The 16411-nt window shown below is 39.7% G+C and overlaps 2 protein-coding genes across 5 annotated transcripts in view; one reads left to right on the top strand and one right to left on the bottom strand.

The window, feature by feature from the left end:
- The first annotated feature begins 823 nt into the window (after positions 1–823).
- LOC138952137 (dnaJ homolog subfamily C member 4-like) lies at positions 824–14277 on the top strand. Its single transcript, XM_070323730.1, has 7 exons — positions 824–937; positions 2370–2521; positions 3021–3114; positions 3860–4071; positions 5009–5200; positions 10981–11067; positions 12140–14277. Exons 2-7 carry the CDS (start codon positions 2433–2435, stop codon positions 12252–12254), a joined length of 789 nt encoding a protein of 262 aa, XP_070179831.1. The 5' UTR covers positions 824–937; positions 2370–2432; the 3' UTR covers positions 12255–14277.
- Positions 14278–14779: 502 nt separating this feature from the next.
- Positions 14780–16411, bottom strand: part of LOC138952138 (protein CutA homolog) — a 33711-nt gene continuing 32079 nt past the window's right edge. For all 4 annotated transcript variants that reach the window (XR_011451308.1, XR_011451309.1, XM_070323733.1 and 1 more), the window contains one exon: positions 14780–15059. Coding sequence is in view for 2 of the 4 variants with exons in the window: in XM_070323733.1 (XP_070179834.1) it covers positions 14991–15059 (69 nt within the window). In the remaining 2 variants the exon portion in view is untranslated. The remainder of the gene's footprint in view (positions 15060–16411) is intronic.

Genomic DNA, 16411 nt, shown 5'->3' with positions numbered 1-16411 from the left:
CAGTGTGTTTGTGTGACAGTGTCACGGTGTGCAGCGTGTGTGTGTGTGTCAGTGTCACAGTGTTACCGCGTGTCGGCGGTGTGACGGCCGGTGTGTGCTGCCGTCACGCCGGGTGTGTGTGTGTGTCACGGTGTGTGTCACAGCCTTTGCAGGTGCCGGTGTGTGAGTGTCACACACACGCTACATGTGTTTGTGGGTCAATGTGTTTTTCCACCTGATCCAGTGCTATATCTCTCTCTAGTCTCTCAGTCCCCTACGGTCTCACTGCCGGTGTCACGATGAATCAAATTTCTAAGTTAAATAGAACAAATTGGTTGGACAAATTTGGCCCCATGAATGTAAGGTACACAAGGTCGCTCATCAGTACTATCGAAGGTTTTTTTTTGTTTTTGTTCAGTGTAGAGTTTATACTAGAACAACGAGGCCGAGAAGCGAAATATCAACTGGCACGGCGAAAGATGAAAACGTCACACCGGCCGCGGTCAATCTCAGCCTCAGGGGCCATAACCGGCCGCGAAATGCAATAATTAATTGAATTAAAAAAAGGAGAGAGTTTATTTTGATTATTAATTCACTCGGTAATTTGCTTTTCTGTTCACATATTTATTTCGTTAGTGACACTGACATGTTTAGCCAGTTTTGAGAAATGAAAAGACAAATTGAAATAGAACACTGATAACGGTTAATACGGTCTGGAAAATAATGATGATTGTATATTAAAAAAAAAATCAACCCCACCCAACAACAACAGGTTACCCATTCAAAATAACAACAACAACAAAACAGCCCAAAAAAGAAAAACACACTACAAACATTTGACCCGGAAGTGCTTATTTCACCACCGGAAGTCAAACTGGCAAGGGAGGTTAGAATGATTATCTAACTCGACTTTGACGAAGAACATCAACAAAACACCAGCTAGGTGTAAAAAAACAGAGTGAGTCTCCATTATTATAACATGTTGCAAATTAACGGTTACTGTATCTTTTTCAAACTTGATAGCTGCGCTGTAATTTGGAGCGGAGAATAGATGAGTAGACGCGAAACATGGATTACACTTGGCATTCTAAACTAGTAAAGAAATAATTATAATAACTTTAGACAAGAGACACTGAGCTGCAAGTGCTAGGGGTTACCGAGTGCTAGTGACTAGTGTTACTCTAGAGCTGGAAAACGTGACCAAGACAGGTAAACTTTCAGCTTCTTCGGTAACTTTTGTTTCTGTTTGTAGGCAGAGCTAACCTGAAATGTTGAATTGTGCCCATGCTTTTTTACTTGCAACTTCAATTAAACTTTAAAATTAAAGGCATAATTTGATTTAACATTTTCGCTGCTTCTGCTATAACAGTACTTAACACTGACAGTTTTCCACCCACAGTCGCCGACTCTCCTCACTCTCCTCACAGTGATCTATCACACACATGAAGCAGTCACTGTGAATTACTTGTAGTTGTTGTGTGCGAGTAGCCACCTGGGTGTAATTGTAATAATAGACCCTATCGGTACATTCCAAGCTCTCGCAGTCGCAATTATGCTCTTAAAAACGTCAAAGCATAGCATTAGCAAAGCATGTGGTACAGCTGAGCTATCTCGCGCAAGCTCCGAAGTTCTTGTGACGTTCAAAGCATAACAAAGAGTGTTTCTCGCGGATATCTCGCAAGAGTTGCTCAGATACTGAAAAGGTCTGTTGCCGATGTTATTAATATTATATACTTACACAAGCAGTGGAACCCCCCTTTTAAGACCCCCAAAATCTGAGAAAATCATGTCTTAAAAAGGAGGGAGTCTTAAATAAGGGTAAATTTACAGAGGTTATGAAGAATAAGAGTAAGAATAAGAATACTTTATTATCTCATAGAGAAATTCAGGCGTGGTACATAACAATAATACAAACAGGACATTGTTTTTACATAAGACATATAGCACTATATAACAGGGCAGGTTATAAACACACCTCCCACATACCTTTCTGGCCGTTCCTTGCATTGTGCTTACGCATTCAGTCATGAACACATCCATGTCTCACTTACACATCGCACACATGGAACAGAACAGAAAGTCTGAGCAGAAAGTCTGAGCAACAGAGTCTGAAAAGAGAGCGAGTGTTACTCTTAGTCTTAATAAAAAAAAACTCTAATATTCTTTTTTAACTTTTTCACTTCTCTTTCTCAAGGCTAAGATTAAGAAACTGCTCACATGAACCAACTTGAATGCTATAAATTTGTGGCAAACACGAAAGTAACTGTGGGCTGAATATATGGTCAAACGCTCGCGCAGTGCATTGATTTTTAAACTTAATATGTTCGCAGTTTAGCCAGTTTTATTCTGTAAGCAACCATACATACATGTATGTTCTTTTTGTCTTCCAGGATGATGAGAGCATACAAGACAGGGTGACTATCACAGATCAGAGCAAATCCTAGAGAGAAAGGATGTTGGGCCCATTGCTGGCCCAGGCTCTTGCCTCTGGTCGACTTGCCTGTCCGCACTGTCGGTCTTGCCTGCTAGCTGTTGGTCTACGGTAAGTTTGCCAGCAATTTCGAGAATAAGTTCTGTGTAAGTTTTATCATGACACTGAATGAATCTTCTTTTAATATGTAATTCATTTCCAGTTCTACGAGACTAATACTAGTAATAGTAATTCCGTAACCACATGTACAGGGTTCGGTTATGTAGTGCGCCATTGGCATATAACAATCTGAAAATGACTCAAAAGAATTTAATTCAGCGGGTCAAAGAGGGCATCAAAGTTATTTGCATTACACCACCTCATGCACAGTTTACAGCGTTTTAATTTGGACTGAGAAAAATAAAAGTGCACACCAAATAGAACATACACTACAGAAAATTTGGTAGCAAATCTTTTTCCTAAGCTTATTCTTTCTTGAACAACCACGTTTGGTCTGTTTCTTGGATGGTCGTTATGGACAGTTTCAACCGTACATGTGATAGATTTTTCCTAGTTTTTTTATACACTCATTGTAATGTTTCATTTTTGAACGTTCTTTTCTTTTCTCTAGGTATGCATCTCAAAGTCACTATGACACCCTGGGCCTTCATAAGTCTGCATCACAAGCTGATATCAGACATGCTTTCCTGTCATTGTCAAAACAAGTAAGATTTGTATTTTTCAGTACCCTAAAATTTCAAATGCTTATGATTGCAACATACGTTGTTGTTTTTCATAGAAAGTGTATTAGATGTCCTTCTGTGGATATTGCTTATGCAGTTATTGTCAACTAAAGGTAGATAGACAAGTTACTGTCAGTGTCATCGAGTGAAGTGTTGGTGGGATTAGAGATGAAGTCATAGGCTGCAGGGATTGTTTGTCGTGGGAAAGTAAAGGTTTAAACAATTGTAAAGGTGTAAAACCTGGAAAGAGCAGGTACTCTATGTGTTTGTCAAATTTAGTTTTTATTTTTATTTTTCTAAGAGGAGAAAACAATAAGAAGAATGTCAACGTTTACTGACTGGCCTGTGCGATTGATATAATGCTTTTCTATACAAAATCTAGCTGTCGGCCATACTGGGTCTGTAGGTACCAATGATCGAACTGGAAAACTTGTGCCATTATAAATCTGACCCTCCGCTGCAGGTGACCTTTCATGACAAGGATACCATCCCCCCTCCCCCCTCCATTGTCTCCCGGCTTACCATTATTATACTTAGTTTTTAAACTCACTGCATTTAAATAAGACTCAAAGTTATCAAATGAATAACTAAGCATACTGATTCCTGAAAAAAGATTGCCATGGGATCCGGCCCTGGCAGGGACTACTGTAATCATGCATAGATCTGTTATGTACATGTATCAGGTTTAGCTCCAGCAATTGATCACATTTTTGTCTTTTTCTTTCAGCTCCATCCAGACATCAATAGCCAAGACCCGAAGAACCATGACAAGTTTGTGAACCTGAACGAAGCCTACACTGTTCTCAGCAAACCAATCGCGAGGCGAGAGTATGACCTCAACCTGGCCGTACGTCTCCAGATGCAGTGGCATGCTCGCAACGCCTCCACGTCTCATGTACATGGCTCCTCGCCCTGGCCTGGCAGTAACGCTGGACAGCAGTAAGTAGTGTTGAAACGATGAATATAGGGATCACATTAACCAGAAATGTGTTGTATTTTACCAGTGAAAATTTGCTGTATTTTACCAGTGAAAATTTGCTGTATTTTATTAGTGAAAATTTGTTGTATTTTACCAGTAAAAATCTGAAAATACTGAAATTGAAAAATAAATTTGGCAATCGATCATACATACTACTGTACTTGACAGGAATTGTGTTCACTGGAAAATTTTCTGTAATTTACTGGTAAAAATCTCAAAATACCAGAAATGAAATCGGCAACGAGTAATACATACGGTCAAAATTTTATTTGACTGCTGACTTTTGGACACATGTAATGTAACCACTGTGTTTGGACTTGGTTGGAACAGCAGCCCTAACACAATGACTGTTTTTACATTTAGTCAAGTTTTGATTGTTGTGGGAACCAGGATTTTTATTTGTAAAGGAATAGTGTTCTTGAATAGGGCTAGTATGATCACTGGGATATTTTGTGAAATATATGTTCAGTTTTGCTTTCAGACTGTAAGAAAAATGTTGCAACAAGTTGAATTACAAATAATCTTCTTTGGAAAAGTTCTTGGTTATTTCTGTAGTTATCAGAATTTGGTGAGCTTGATTAAAGCTGATGGACAGTGCTTTCTGACGCATAAAGTAATTGAACTACAATAATACATTGACACATACCAAAAATCAACAGCCAAATATCACCTGCTCCGGCTTTTTTTTTTTAAATCTTGAATTCATTTCACAGGTTAGAATAGGTTTCACAAAATGAATTCTGCAGCAGAAATTCCAACTCTGCACAGGACGCAGTCATTCTGTAGATTGTCGGTATGTGTCCCAGTGAAAGGATACTCTTTAATTGTCAACACTATTTCTCACAAGAGAGATGATACCTTTAGAAATTGAGAATGGTAATTTTGATTTTCTTTCAGGTACCAGGGAGATCAGCAGAAGTTTTGGGACGAGACGCTATTCCACATGCGTGATCAGTCGAAGGACAAAGAATATGAGGACAGGCCCTACTATGGCATCAAAAACTTGAAGAAAATGTCCAACATGGACATAGTGCTGGGCTGCTTTGCCCTGATGACTGCTGGCGCTCTGCTCCACTATTTTGCAATCAGGTATGTGTTTTTTTAGTACAGTGGAACCCCTCTTTAAAGACCAAGACAAAATCTGAGAAAATCAGATCTTAAAATGGAGGTAAATGTACAGGGGTTGTAAACAGAATATGTAGCAGGCATGGGAATGGTCCGCGGATCCGCTAATTTGAGCGGTTTTCGTGAGGAGTTTCAGCGGGGGAAAAAAAAATTCAGCGGGAAAAAAAAATCCCTCAAAAATCGTATATATATATATGAGGTTTTTATTCTCAAACGGTCGGGTGTCTTCAAATGGCACAAGCCACTATCCGGAACTGACGGTTGACTTCAGCTTTTGTAGTCTTGGCTGTCCCACGTTATATGAAACAGACGTTCGCGCAACATCCGCTGCATGTGGTTTACTTGTCCGAGACAAAGACGCGTCTGCCCCCCGCGGGTTAGGGGGAAGAATTTACCCGATGCTCCCCAGCATGTCGTAAGAGGCGACTAACGGATTCTGTTTCTCCTTTTACCCTTGTTAAGTGTTTCTTGTATAGAATATAGTCAATGTTTGTAAAGATTTTAGTCAAGCAGTATGTAAGAAATGTTAAGTCCTTTGTACTGGAAACTTGCATTCTCCCAGTAAGGTCATATATTGTACTACGTTGCAAGCCCCTGGAGCAATTTTTTTATAAGTGCTTTTGTGAACAAGAAACAATTAACAGGTAGCTCTATCCCATCTACCCCCTTTCCCCGTCGCGATATAACCTTGAACGGTTGAAAACGACGTTAAACACCAAATAAAGAAAGAACGCGTCTCTTGTGTTCGATTTGAAAGAAAACTTCATGTCTTCGGTATCGAATATTGTTCGACGCGGACACAATTATGACGAAAAAGGTGTGGTTAACCAGTGGAAATGGGATTGGGTTTCCAAAGAGGTTAAAGTTGGTGACAAGCAAGAGCGGATCTGTGAACACATACGAAAAGTCGACACGCCCGGTCAAGCAAGATGCACCCTTTGTGACAGAGAAATTGTGTACAGCAATTGTGGTTTCATTGCCCCCAGCGAGCATCTACTAACAAAAAGTGGTTTTTTTATCATTGTATTATTCATTCCCTTTGATTCAATACCTGGAATAAGAGAAAGTTAAAGATGAGCTGGATCCTATCACATGTTTCCTCGTGGGTTTGACAAGTATGATTGAGAGTGAGAGCAGTCAGTGAATGTTTGCAAGAAAGTCATAAAGTATGCACAATCCTTTGTTCAGTATTTTTAAAACTTAAAGTTGCAGCTAAAACACCTGCATATTTATGTGAAATTAAATGCTAAACTTTGTCCCAAATACCCCTCAGATAGCGTAGATTTTGATATTTAAACTTTTTATTTCCGGGGGAGGACCCCCGGACCCCCCTGTTTTTGGGTCCCTCTCCTGTTTTCAGCTGACTTTTTATTCAGCCATTCCCATGCCTGATGTAGAAGGGTCGTGGCGCAGTTCAGTCGTGATGTAGTTTTTTTTATAATTTGCCATGTGCTGGATTTGGACGGCGATATGCCCCGATTTGATAACTTTTTCAGATCTGCTTGATTGGCATGGTCGTGGTAAGGACATAGTGATGTGTGACTGGCGTATTAGTTTCCAGGTTCCATTCTGGCAAGGCACTTGCACACACTCAAATGCCTGTGTGTCACAGAAAAAGAGGGTAGACATTTTTGGAAATTAACCTTTGCCGTGCTTCCTGGGTTCACCTGTACCCAGAGACACACTAAAATCATTGTAACTCTGGAACCATTAAAGGTATCGTTTTGAAATTTTAAGTATCTCTCACACACCTAATTTGCTCTCTGTCTGCAAATTTTTAGTGTGTACATGACAAAACATTAAAATTAATTGATTATGATAATTTACATAAACACTACCGATGGCGCGGGTTCACACAAACCCATACTTTTAAAGAGTAGTAGTGATTGTAACTATCCCTCTGCCGACGGCGCGGGTTCTGCTACACCCATAATTACCAAAGCGGCGGAACAGTGTCTGTCTGCCTGTTTGTCTCCAAGAGACTGTCTGTCTCTCTGTCTGTCTGTCCGTATCTCTATGTCTGTTGTCAGTTGCTCTGTCTGTCTGTCTGTCTGTCTATCTGTCTATCTGTCTATCCGTCTATCTGACTGTCTGTCTCTGTCTCTCTCTCTCTGTCTCTCGCTCTCTCTGTCTCTCTCTCTCTGTCTCTCTCTCTTAGTCTCTCTCTCTGTCTCTTTCTTAGTCTCTCTCTCTCCTTCTTAGTCTCTCTCTCTCTCTCTTTCTTAGTCTCTCTCTCTCTCTTTCTTAGTCTCTCTCTCTCTCTTTCTTAGTCTCTCTCTCTCTCTTTCTTAGTCTCTCTCTCTCTCTTTCTTAGTCTTTCTCTCTCTCTCTTTCTTAGTCTCTCTCTCTCTTTTTAGTCTCTCTCTCTCTCTTTCTTAGTCTCTCTCTCTTTCTTAGTCTCTCTCTTTCTTAGTCTCTCTCTCCCTCTCTCTCTCTTAGTCTCTCTCTCTCTCTCTTTCTTACTCTCTCTCTCTCTTTCTTAGTCTCTCTCTCTTTCTCTTTCTTAGTCTCTCTCTCTCTCTTTCTTAGTCTCTCTCTCTCTCTCTTTCTTAGTCTCTCTCTCTCTCTTTCTTAGTCTCTCTCTCTCTCTCTTTCTTAGTCTCTCTCTTTCTTAGTCTCTCTCTCTCTCTTTCTTAGTCTCTCTCTCTCTCTCTTTTTAGTCTCTCTCTCTCTTTCTTAGTCTCTCTCTCTCTCTTTCTTAGTCTCTCTCTCTCTCTCTCTTAGTCTCTCTCTCTCTCTCTTTCTTAGTCTCTCTCTCTTTCTTAGTCTCTCTCTCTCTCTTTCTTAGTCTCTCTCTCTCTTTCTTTCTTAGTCTCTCTCTCTCTCTTTCTTAGTCTCTCTCTCTCTTTCTTAGTCTCTCTCTCTCTCTTTCTTAGTCTCTCTCTCTCTCTCTTTCTTAGTCTCTCTCTCTCTCTCTCTTTCTTAGTCTCTCTCTCTCTTTCTTAGTCTCTCTCTCTCTCTCTCTTTCTTAGTCTCTCTCTCTCTTTCTTAGTCTCTCTCTCTCTCTTTCTTAGTCTCTCTCTCTCTTTCTCTCTCTCTTTCTTAGTCTCTCTCTTTCTTAGTCTCTCTCTCTCTCTTTCTTAGTCTCTCAGTCTCTCTCAGTCTCTCCCTCCCCCTCTCCCTCCCCTGCAAGAAGTCGGTGAAGGGAGAAACTTGATGCACCCACTGATGTAGCGCTGTGGGTTTCCCTGAACCCACCCCGTCGTTAGAGAAATAAACGGTAAAAACCCTCTTTCAAATGTATGGGTTCAGACAAACCCGCATCGTCGTTGGAGAAATAAACGGTAAAAACCCTCTTTCAAATGTATGGGTTCAGACAAACCCGCATCGTCGGGCGTGTGTAGTCAAAAGCGGCATCCGGCAAAGGTTAAAGGCACAGTAAGCCTCCCGTAAACCATCACAGAGCTCCCCGAGCGTCTACATACAGTACAAGCATACTTCCATTTAAATGCTCACCGAACGGGAACATCCTGGCTGCTTTCTGTCGAGCGTGAGACATTTTCAAAGAATTTATTTTCGTGGACTTGGCCCTGAAGAACAATGGCGCCTCGTTTTGGTGCTGGACGGCTGTTATGAATATCCCGGAAATCACGCCCGGACAGTAAGCCTCCCGTAAACCATCACAGATACTGTCAGGCTTTTACACACAGTACAAACACCCTTCCATTTGAACGCTCACCAAACGGGAACATCCTAGGTGCCCTACGTAAAGAGCGAGCAATTTTTGACTCACATGCGAAGCAAAAGTGAGTCTATGTACTCACCCGAGTCGTCCGTCCGTCCATCCCCCCCGTCCGTCCGGACGTCCGTCCGGAAAACTTTAACGTTGGATATTTCTTGGACACTATTCAGTCTATCAGTACCAAATTTGGCAAGATAGTGTATGATGACAAGGCCCCAAAAAACATACATAGCATCTTGACCTTGCTTCAAGGTCAAGGTCGCAGGGGCCATAAATGTTGTCTAAAAAACAGCTATTTTTCACATTTTTCCCATTTTCTCTGAAGTTTTTGAGATTCAATACCTCACCTATATATGATATATAGGGCAAAGTAAGCCCCATCTTTTGATACCAGTTTGGTTTACCTTGCTTCAAGGTCAAGGTCACAGGAGCTCTTCAAAGTTGGATTGTATACATATTTTGAAGTGACCTTGACCCTGAACTATGGAAGATAACTGTTTCAAACTTAAAAATTATGTGGGGCACATGTTATGCTTTCATCATGAGACACATTTGGTCACATATGATCAAGGTCAAGGTCACTTTGACCCTTATGAAATGTGACCAAAATAAGGTAGCGAACCACTAAAAGTGACCACATCTCATGGTAGAAAGAGCCAATAAGCACCATTGTACTTCCTATGTCTTGAATTAACAGCTTTGTGTTGCATGACCTTGGATGACCGTCACATGTATTTTGGTAGGAAAAATGTGTAAAGCAGTTCTTAGTGTATGATGTCATTGCTAGGTTTAGTTATTTGACCTTGACCCTGAAGGTCAAGGTCATGTAAAGGTCAAGGTCAAGCATGTGAGTCGTATGGGCTTTGCCCTTCTTGTTAAAGAATTAATTTTGCAGATTGTCTCGAACACTTTTTGGACCCATCCTGAACTCAGGTCAAAAATGAGTTACTTCCCTTAAACTGGCGACAGCCGTGGATCGATGATTATCAGAATGTTTTTGGACCGTGGTGCGTTTTTGCGCTAGACCTAACTTTTAAAATCTAGCTTGTTACACAAACATTCTTTAATCATAAAAGAATTCTTTTTTCATCAAGACAAGATCAGTGCAATTCGAAGTTGTGAAAGTTTGAAAAAAGAAAAGCCCGGAAGCAGGGTCACGCAATGGTCTTAGCAGACGACGGTTTATCAGTCAGTGCATATCGCCGTTCCTCTCAACAGTCAAAAGCCATCGCTAGAGTTCTTGTGAACCACAGCCGTTTGTTTCGTGCATAAAAACGTGCTATTGTAAATAAGCTCACATCGAGTCGCATTCAAATAAGGCTAACTGACGACTGCATTGTGAAAAAGGGAAACTGGATCACACGGGTTCACGATGGCTCAGGGGTAAGATAAACCACGCAAAAATAAATTCTTTGAAAATTGTTCGCTCTTTACGGAGGGCACCTAGGATGTTCTCAATCGGTGAGTGTTTAAATGAAAGGGTGTTTGTACTGTGTGTAAAAGCCTGACCGTATCTGTGATGGTTTACGGGAGGCTTACTGTGCCTTTAAAAAACATATCCTATATTCCTATCAACAATTATTATTCCAACTGATCAATTCCGTTTTTCACGAAGAACTGACCCTGCACAGGGTAACAGTACCCAGTAAACGCCCACCCCCTTCTTTGATCAAAATTGGTGCACAAGGGAGGTGGGGGACGTTTACAAAGTAGTTTACGGTATGTGTGAGACAGATAGAGAGGACATTTTCTAATATGTACCGTGCATCTACATTGACATCGTATGGACGGAGCAGTTTAGCCTTGTGCAATGCCTAATGCAGGAATGAAAATTCTGACCAGAAACCAGGAGTTACTAATTTAAACAATTATTTCCTGACAGATGTCCTGAGGTACCAAAAATGCTAGTTTTGAATAAAACTTTAAATGTCAGGGTCATCTCAATCTCAAGACCAGGTTTTGCGATAACTTTCAGCTTCCATCCCTGATAATGTTTGGTACATGGACTACCTTAGATCACAAAGACAGTAAGATTATTGGACTTGTTTGTGTTCTCTTGCAGTAAATCAACACAGATGCATAAAAACGTGCTGGATGAAAAGGATAAGAAGTATCACTCCAATCTCGTCAAAGCCAGAGCCAATGCAAAGTAAGTTCATCTTATATTTTTGAGTCACTTGAGAAAAAGTGACTCTATGTAATCGGTCAGTGTTAGTCTGTCCGGCCGGCCGGCCGTCCGTAGACACCACCTTAACGTTGGACTTTTCTCGGAAACTATCAAAGCGATCGGGCTCATATTTTGTTTAGTCGTGACCTCCAATGACCTCTACACTTTAACGATGGTTTCGTTGACCTTTGACCTTTTTCAAGGTCACAGGTCAGCGTCAAAGGAAAAATTAGACATTTTATATCTTTGACAAAGTTCATCGGATGTGATTGAAACTTTGTAGGATTATTCTTTACATCAAAGTATTTACATCTGTAGCCTTTTACGAACGTTATCAGAAAAACAAGGGAGATAACTAGCCTTTTCTGTTCGGCAACACACAACTTAACGTTGGGCTTTTCTCGGAAACTATAAAAGTGACCGGGCTCAAATTTTATGTGAACGTGACTCATTGTGTTGTGAATAGCAATTTCTTCCTGTCCATCTGATGCCTCATATAATATTCAGAACTGCGAAAGTGACTCGATCGAGCGTTTGCTCTTCTTGTTTTAGTATTATGTTAATTTTGTGTGTGGTGTTTTTTTGACAACTGCTTCAATGACACTCCTCCCTATAGGTAAAGGGAGATAACTGTATGTACATTAGGTGTAACATGGTTTTCAACTTGTCACATTCTCTCATCTTTCTGAAAAATAAGGCCGTCACATCTGGTACATGGGGTAAAGATTGCTTATGCTCAAAACTTTCGTGCAGCTTATTGTACTTACATGTACTTGAAATTAGATTAACGTTTTGTCCCCTTAAAACAAAAATTATGCTGAAGCTAAATTTTGAGAAATACGTGTTAATTGCTTGTTCATTTCAATTCTTGGTCATTCTCTCAGGTGCAAGGAGGTTGGTTCCGCGTTACTGTCTCTTACTCTATATTTTGAGCACTTCCATCCCTTTGTTTCTTCGACTTTAAAGTATGTTTTTAGTTCAGAGTTCAGGTGCAAAATCGAGTGCATGAATTTCTAATTTGTGATGTGTCTGACTTATAACCTTTTAATTTCAGAGCTCACGGTAATGCACTACAACTCCAGATTTTGCAGTCCAAGGTGACCAAGACTCCCTTGGAAGGTGTGTCAGAGGAAACCATGCGTGATGCTTTTCGTGATGTGCAAAAGTGATAGAGCACAGATGTGATAATGACCAGTATTTGTGGTAAACTTTCAGTGCATTTTCTGAAATGTATGAAGTTAGAAATACATTTTCTGAACAGTGTGAAACATCAGTATCTTGGTAACAACAAAAACAATGTCAGCATTGACAAATCCCTGGTATGAATAAAAAACGCTGGCGCTGGACCCGAGTACGCTTCAGACTGGCTCGCTCCCCCAGTATGAAAGTTTTTGTCTTGTGCACGTGGATTTTAAAAAAAAAAAAAAAAAAAATTTTATTTTACACAATTAAAAAAATTATTAGAGTAAAATAAAACATTAAAACGTTCATAATAAACAATAGTAAACAAGAATTAAAAAAAAAAGAAAAAAATAGACCGCCCATGCCGGGAATCGAATATTTTTAATTAGGTAAAATAAATTAAAAAATTTTTTTCTTAAATCCAAGTGATTTAAAAAAAAAATATTTATTTATTTTACACAATTAAAAAAAATTATTAGGGTAAAATAAAACATTAAAATCTTGGATCACTTGGATTTAAAAAAAAAAAATTTTATTTTTTATTTATTTTACATAATTAAAAAAATTATTAGAGTAAAATAAAACATTAAAATGTTCATAATAAACAATAGTAAACAAGAATTAAAAAAAAAAAAAATTAAAAAAATAGACCGCCCATACCGGGAATCGAACCCGGATCACTTTGGCCATAGACGAATCGCTTTCCACCCGGATCACTTGGATTCCAAAAAAAATAAAAATATTTTTTTTTTTTTTCACATTTAAACAAATTATTGGTAAAATAAAACATTAAAACGTTCATAATAAACAATAGTAAACAAGAATTTAAAAAAAATAAAGTAAAATAAAAAAATAGACCGCCCATGCCGGGAATCGAACCCGGATCACTTTGGCCACCAAGCCACTAACTCTGACAATTTTCCCAGTGAACTCAAATGCCTAGGGTGCTAAAATTAGATCGCCCAGCACGCGAAGTGCACACACACATACACACACACACACAAACACACACACATACACACACAAACAGTAACACTAACACATGTGCACAAAATGAACACACACACACACACACCGCGCGCAAACGACAGATCCTGCAGCAGACGACAGATCTGCAGCAGACGACTCTCTCTCTTTCAGTCTCACCGAGACCAAAATAATCCCCACCCGCTGGCTGGCTTGGAAATCACGCTTTTCTCATCACTAGGTGACGTGTTTCGCTGTTCTATCAGCTCAATGGCTGGCTGTCGCTCCGATTGAATTCGTCCAACCGTCAAGAACTTTTGTGTTTTTTGGGGCATTTAGGTCCCAGGTAACATTATGAAGTTTTAATACGATCAATCGGACCTATTATCAAGTTAGTGTATCAACTTTTGAACGAACTGCGCCCAGTAGTTTCCCAGCAATAAGCTGTTAAGTCGAGACAGACAGACACACAATTAAAGTCTGCTGGACCCTAGTACTGCGTACTCGGGGATACCATGAGGTATGCATAGAACGAGGAAAGTTGCCCTGTACAGGGATTTCCTCAGTATTTGAAGAGGAGGTGTGTGAATATAAAGAAGAGAATTTGTGTGAATGAGAAATTGTGAAGATGCATGAACTTGTGTGTCCATGATGTTTCCGTTACTTTTTGTCTTCTATGTTGATATTACATTGTTATGCTTATTGTGATATTATCACTGAGCTTGGTAATGAATGCAGACTCGGATTTGTGTGTAAAAAGCCTTATTATGTGAACAGACAGTTTTATTTGTGTGAGTTATGGTCAGTCAGAATGTGTTTCAATCTAAATACAGACGTGTTTATAGTTAGAAGTGTGAGGCTTAACTGCTCATTGCTTTGCCTTATGGTTTTAAGTAAATGCTGTAAGATTTTTAATCCTGAATTTACAACAGTTTGTACTTGTTAATTCAGCATATTCATGGGATACTTGAGTGATGCTGTTTTGAAATTGCTCTCCCTCCGCCACAGAAATAAACAAAATGTTCTGTAAGAACACCAGTTGGAGATTCTGTGACTGTAAATCAATATTCTGAAAGGTTGCGTGTGTGTTTGTGAATTTGGTGATATTACATGTACAGTGGAATGCACATGAGTGCATGGTTCTTGTCCACTTCTCTTTCTCTTGAACCAGAGAAAGGATTCATCTGTGTTTTGCACAGATTTTTCTTCAAAGAAACAGAAGAGAGTGTGTTTTTTAGAATGTGTTTGTGGGAAGAGGGGTGTAAAAATGAGTGTTTCTGTACAGGGGACGGCTGGATGGTACTTCAAGAGGCAGGTATTATGAGAAAGAGAGACTGTGATAGAGAGACTCAGACTCAGAACTTTATTACAAAAGGATAAAGGTTTTAGGCAAAGCCTATTCTTCCAACCTGTCCTTTATACAACACATAAAGACAGACGCACATTAAAATATATAATAAGAGAGAGAGACCAAGAAACTGTGAAATGTTAAAAGGAAAAGGCTGTGGTGTCACTCGCAAACAAATCTCATTTAACTGCTGTAAGCGGAAATGGCATAGTTTATCCCAAACATTTTTGCACACAAAGAACAATTTCTCTTTCAATTCATACATACACACAGGTAATAAAGACAAATAACACTCCTATATCAATGCCACGGTAAGTCTCTAACTCAAGCATTTAGAGGGAGAAATTAATTTGCAGATGAAGTTGTAAGCCATGAAAAGTAAAGCTAGCACTGGAAAAAAACATCTTGGTCACTTCTGTTTTCCTCCCATGGTCACATCAGCAATCCATTTTAGGTATGGAGGGTTTCCATTGTCAATCTGTGGAAACGAAATTACAAAACATCAATGTGTGCTCCGGTTCAGCTGAGACAATATTCTAATGGTTATTGTGTTAATTCTGCTGGATTAGTGTTAACCGAGTAAAAATTAAAATACAGTAATAGAACTACATGTATTCTAAGTTGGGCAAAGAAGAGAGGATCAGTTTAACTGTGTCCCTGCGCTGACCTAAAAAGAACCTACGTATTCATGGTAACCACTTTATGGACTTGAATTCAGAGCGTGTCGATTTTGAAATTGAAACAATAGTTCTGGGGTGGTGGGCAACAGAAAGTTCCTAACTGGTTGGGACCCAAGCACTGGTTCAGATTGGTTAAAATCTCAAACACACCGCATGTTTAATTTTTTTTTTTTAAACCAATACAACCAAGCGCTTTGTTCCCACTGAGTTAGGCTCTTTCTTGTGCACACCACCTCAAAACTATATATGGCATTATGGGGCTATGGCCTCAATGATTAAAGTAACCATCCATCCATACATCCACCTCAAAACTACTGTTCTCAACTTCAAAACTGATTCATGTCCATACACTGGTTACCACAATTTGTCTTTTTTCTTTGTTATTTTTTTTAGTCAGCATTAGTGTGCAGGCACTGACAGTTAAAAACTGACACTTGTCCAACACTGCTCTTTAATTCTCCTTTATCCTACTTAGATTACATGTATGTAATTCTATAATTACACAATTTTAATCTTCATGCATTAATCAAGCAGAATTAAAGACATACAATATTGATAAAAACAAACAAACCGAATACGTCTCTTTATGACCCTCTCTTTCGAAGAGAAACCGCTGACATCAAAAGCCAAACAAAGTTTGAAAAGATGTGAATGATGGCGTCAAATGTATCCCGAGGAATTCACAAAGAACTTCGAGAACAAAGTTTGTCTCAGTGACTTCAACATATCAGCAGTGGAAAATGAATCATATTAAGGCTGTTCATGTATCAGTATTGTTGTATTGAATACTAGATGAATACCCGCTTCGCCGGGTACGGCTGCGCCGGGAAGAAGTCGAACCGAATACCCGGCTGCGCCGGCGCACCGCACGGAGGAAGGGAGATAAACGCGGCTGAAAACACTGGAGAAGATAAGGAAGAGTTACTGGGAATGGATCCAGAGAAAAACCAAAATCGGTTCAGCGCTGCGCGCTGAGAGCACGTGTTGAAATATCTCATCGATGAGGTTGTGTCCGGGGTGTAGCTGAGTACGGTCTCCAAATTTGAAAAAGATCCACCGAGAACTTTGGCCGTGCATCGCGGACACACACACACACACACAGACAGACACAAGTCGTATATATACCGTATATAGATCATCAACACACACC

Source organism: Littorina saxatilis, linkage group LG17 (genome assembly GCF_037325665.1).
Source record: "Littorina saxatilis isolate snail1 linkage group LG17, US_GU_Lsax_2.0, whole genome shotgun sequence".
NCBI lineage: Eukaryota > Metazoa > Mollusca > Gastropoda > Littorinimorpha > Littorinidae > Littorina > Littorina saxatilis.
This window is presented reverse-complemented; position numbering and strand designations above follow the sequence as displayed.